This window comes from Bombina bombina, chromosome 5 (assembly GCF_027579735.1).
Source record: "Bombina bombina isolate aBomBom1 chromosome 5, aBomBom1.pri, whole genome shotgun sequence".
Lineage (NCBI taxonomy): Eukaryota > Metazoa > Chordata > Amphibia > Anura > Bombinatoridae > Bombina > Bombina bombina.
In genome coordinates, this window is record NC_069503.1 from 525,854,115 (window position 1) to 525,859,376 (window position 5,262).

General features: G+C 40.9%; 1 protein-coding gene across 1 annotated transcript; it reads right to left on the reverse strand.

Moving 5' to 3' along the window:
- Positions 1–286: 286 nt before the first annotated feature.
- LOC128661532 (uncharacterized) lies at positions 287–730 on the reverse strand. Its single transcript, XM_053715779.1, has one exon. It carries the CDS (start codon positions 728–730, stop codon positions 287–289), a length of 444 nt encoding a protein of 147 aa, XP_053571754.1.
- Between the last annotated feature and the right edge of the window lie 4,532 nt (positions 731–5,262).

The window sequence follows — 5,262 nt, forward strand, 5'->3', positions numbered from 1 at the left end:
AATAAAGGCTCCAACGGACCTGCCTAGCTGATAAAGTTTTGTTATTCTGGAGGTTTCTAAGATCTGTGTAGATGGTGACAGGAAATTTAGCTCCCTCCAAAAGATGTCTCCAGTTCTCTAAGGCTCTGCGGATGGCGAGGAGTTCTTTGTCTCCAATTGTGTAATTCATTTCTGCAGGGGACATGGTCTTGGAAAAGAAGGAGACTGGGTGTAAGGGTTCCGACATAGACTGGCGTTGTGAGAGTACAGCCCCTAGGGCGTAGTCAGATGAATCAACTTCAAGGATTTATGGTAATGAGGCGTCAGGGAATCGGAGTATAGGTGCTGTAGAGAAACTATTCTTGAGGAAGTCAAAAGCTGTGGATGCTTCCTTGGTCCAAATGAAGGGTTTGGACTGGGTTGTAAGTTGGGTTAACGGTTTTACTATCTTGGAGAATCCCTTGATGAATTTTCGATAGTAGTTGGAGAAACCAAGGAAGCGTTGCAGATCCTTCCTGTTGGCTGGTGGAGGCCAGTCCAAAACAGTATCTACCTTCTTATGTTGCATCTTTATACCGTCAGGGGAGATATCATACCCTAGGAAAGAAATCTCTTTGCAATGAAATTGACACTTTTCTGCCTTGGCATAGAGCTTGTGAGTACGAAGTCTTGAGAGTACCCAGCGGAGGTGTTTAATGTGATCCTTTAAGGTCTTAGAATATATTAGAATGTCGTCGAGGTACACGACCATGCAGACATCTAGTAAATCTCTAAAAATGTCGTTTATAAAATGTTGGAAAGTCGCCGGAGCATTGCACAATCCAAAAGGCATCACCAGGTACTCATACAGCCCATATCTAGTGCGGAACGCCGTGAGCCACTCATGACCTTCCTGTATCCGTACCAGATTGTATGCACCTCTGAGATCGAGTTTGGAAAAGATGGTAGCATCCGATAGGCGTTCAATCATCTCTGGAATCAATGGTAACGGATAGCGATTTTTTATGGTCCTTTTGTTAAGCTCGCGGTAGTCGATAATGGGCCTAAGTGAATCATCCTTATTCCTCACAAAGAACATGCCTGCTCCAGCGGGAGAGGTGGAAGGTCTTATGAAACCTTTCTTTAGGTTTTCCTCGAGGTAGTTTTTGAGATGTGCCAATTCAGTTTCATTTAATGGATAGATGTGCCCGAATGGAATGCTTGCCCCTGGTTGTAGTTGGATAGGGCAATCATACGGTCGATGGGTGGAAGTGTGTCAGCTTCAGACTTGCTGAATACGTCAGCAAAATCTTTGTAGTAATCGGGTAGTATCTGTGAATCAGGGAGAGTATGGAGAAGGTGATGCTGTGGGAAGCAAGTGTTTTGACAGTATGAGGAGTTGAAGGACATCTTTGAGGAGGTCCATACTATGGAAGGCTCATGTAACTTCAACCATGTGATACCTAAAACTACAGGGAAATGAGGAGAAGGCAACACATCAAAAGAGATGAATTCGGTATGGCCGTTTTCGGTAACAACTCTCAGAGGAACAGTATGATGTGTAATAGGGCCGTTACGTATAGTGGACCCATCAATAACACGAAGTACAAGCGGTATTTCTTTCAACACAAGTGGGATTTTATTTAATTTTACAAGCTGGGAGTCGATGAAGTTCCCAAAAGTGCCAGAATCTATGATGGCTTCAGTTGGTACCCTTTTCTGATCCCACTGCAAGAACAGAGAGACGTTACAGTAAGTGGATTGTTTATGTACCACATGAGAGGAACAAATAATGGTGGACTTACTTTTCTTATTCTTCTGAAGAATGGGACATTCATGTACAGAATGGGTTGGATCACCACAATACATGCAGAGGTTTCTAGTCTTACGCCTCATCCTCTCTTCAGTTGATAGAGGTCCTCTAACCACCCCAATCTCCATGGGAATGGATGTAGGTAGTATGGGTTTGGTATGGGTTCTGGGAGGTGAATGCTTGTGGTAGAGATCGGTATGTAGTTTTTCTCCACGTCTCTCTCTGAGTCTTCTATCAATTTGAGAGGAGATCTTCATCAATGCTTCTAAGGTAGGAGGTAATTCTATTCTTGCCAATTCATCCTTCAGATTCTCTGCCAATCCTAGACGGAATTGGTTACGAAGCGCAATAGGGCTCCAGAGGGAGTCAGATGCATAAAGTTTGAACTCCGCAATATATTCTTCTACGGGCCTCTTACCCTGTTTGAGATCCCTCATATGTGCCTCTGCTGTCAATTGGGTGTCTTTGTCTGAATATAAATCGTCCATCAGACTGAAAAAAGATTCTAGGGTGGCAAGGGCAGAATCTTCATGTTCACATAAATTGTCTGCCCAAACCCTGGGCTCGCCTCTGAGGAATGTGATGACTGTTAACACTCTTATCCTCTCTGTAGTATAGGTTTTAGGACGCAAAGTAAAAAGTAAGTGACATGAGTTTTTGAATTGTTTGTAATTGCGTCTATTTCCGCTGAAAGTCTCAGGAAGAGATATTTGAGGTTCAGGTGCAGTATCATGAGCTGATCTAGCTGCTATGGAGTCCTTAAATAAATCTTTTAAAGTCTTATTCTCCATCTGTAATTCTCTCACTGCGTGAGCTATTTGATCAACCTTCTGGGATAAGTTATAGACCACCTGAGGAAGTTCTGCTGGTTCCATAATCCTTTGCGGCTTAGTATTCTGTAATGATTGAGCAAACTTAATATTTTGTGGAACTCAACTGCAGAACAGATAAGTTAATGTTTGAATGTTTCACCCTCTTGATATAATATCACTATAGCAGAGAGTGATATCAGTTTAAGGTAGAGCGTGATTTTATATGTATAAGTATAACTGTAATAAGTGTCCCAAAACAGCTTTACAGTTTTTAACAGGAGGCTTGTGATTTTGAGAGACTGGCAGACTGACATAAGTTATGAAACAGGAGTTCTCTGATCTCAAATCCTCCTTAGGATGGTAACGGTTTCTTAGTTTCTCACTGCTGACATGCTGCTCTCAGCGTTCTGTGGAGTAGCGTGGAAAGCAGAGGAGGAGTCGCTGGCTGACACGCTGTTTGATTGACAGCTAAGAACGCTGACAAACCCGGACTCCGTGTAACACAATTGCGGTAAGAAAAGCTTGGTTTTAAACAGCAGGAAAGTTATCAACTGTGTTTTAGAGATAGCGGCTAGTAAGGGAAAAGCCAGACTCCGAGCAGGAAGGTGTTGTAGCACTCAATTAAGTCCAGTCATGAAGCGGCAACAGCCGTGTAAAATATTGAAGGAAATAAACCAAAAGCAGGTACAAAAGTCTTTTAAGTTGAATGGGCGTAATGCCAAGTGGTCCAGCTGAAGATTTTAGTAATCCACGAGTAGTTGGAATAAGCAATCCTCTTTGCAGGAAAATTCTGAGCTAAGTATGAGCAGGAGTTACTCAGTCAAAAGTAACAAATACTAAGCACCTGTCTTTGGGTGAGCAGGTGTTTTATAGACTCTGTGGGCAGGACTAGGAGGATGCAGGTAGCTGCTTAAAGGAACATACATGCTGTAAAAACCCTCACAGTTACTTACATAGGCGCAGGGTTCGCGCCACAGGAGATCCGACTTGCTTCAAAACAGGGAAAGCATGCTGTGATGACGTCACTGCTGCACGCAGCGAGGAGCCGACTTCCCCATAAAAAGAACAGCAGGCACTGCATCCCTAGCATGGCTAGAGCGGCGTGACACTATGGAATCCAAACACAACTTTTCTAAACAAACCCCCACCTGAACACTTCTCATTAGAACCCCCCAAGTGAATCTACCCATATGAATGATATCCCCATCAAAAACACAATTTCCATTAGTAAACCCCTGTATACTCAATCAGTCTTCAGCAATGTATTGGGGGTTGGTACACCATTATATTCATTATATTTATTGTGGAAGGAGGTCACGGCTCGTGTTATCATGATTAAGGTTAACAGTGGTCAGAAAATTAGGACAACATGGCTAAATTGAATTGCGGTGGAGGAGATTGGATGATCAGCAGGTAGAGTTAAGTTGGGTTAGCAGTTAACTTAGTGAGAATGCTCATTTATTATTGATCCTCTGCATTTAAAGGGTGTCTGCCTAAAGGCAGCATATGATGGCTAAAAGCAGTTGAAAAGGTGTTTTCAGTAGTTTATATCAAAAAAGAAATTTACATGAGCATTATCAATTGACATTCCACTATTGTTAACAATAAAGAGGTTTCTTTGCTGCAGCTCTGTCACTGTCAGAATTTGAGTGCATAAAATCTGACTTAGTTAATACTGGGGAAGTTGCAAAAAAGTGTCAATGCCTAAAAAGCCCATATTAGATTAGTATGAATTATCTAAATGTGGAATACTCTGTTTAGGTGTCTATTAATTTGGTGTCCTAGCACATATGCATACTAGTGCATGCATGAGAAAGGTACAAAAGAAATATAAACCTTCATCAGCAGCCCCTGGATGACTGAGAGCTTTGCTGCTCATTGGTGCAAGTGTTTACTGACAAGTTAGGAAATGCAACATAGTCATGTTTGGCCTCTATAATGTACTAAGACTTTGTAGCAAAAAACATTTCTTCTAATACATGAGTGTTTTTTTTACTGTGCCTCTAAGGGCCTGAGAATCTAAAGCTCTCTGCTCGGCTGGGATGATCTAAAATGATCCTCCAGCACTTTTACATGATTCTAGAAAGGCAGAGGTGTTCCCTGCATTTTTGTAATGTGAAAGAGAGACAAGCCCAATACAATATAGCACTACATGATATGGGAGTATTGTTAAATTTACACTTTGTGCTTTACATTTTATATTACTTTACACCCCAGATTGTGTCTTTTAAGTTTTATTACATTTAAGCTTTGCACTTTCTTATTTTTTTAATGCATTTAGATTCTGTGTACAGCAGTGTAGTTAGGATTGTGATTTTACAAATTCTGGTTCTGTTCACAAATTAGAATCATACTTTGTATATTTATAAATATCTTTTACAAATTACATTGCTCTTTATATCTGTTCAATGTAAAATAAAACTGACAGTTTCAGAAAGTGTGAGAAACAGGAGAGTTCCCTCTGCTTAACAGGGGAGTTCCCAGGGTGTATCTCAATCTCTCTCACAAATCACATTATATTCTCTTAGCATTTTACACCAGCAGCTCTCACTGATTTATTTTCGCAGCTGTATGCAGTTGAAGCTTGCTCAAAATTCACAATACACTAATTTAACTAACAGAAAATTAATGTATAGTAGACTATAAGTAAAGTTAAGTTGTAAGTTAAATAATAATGAA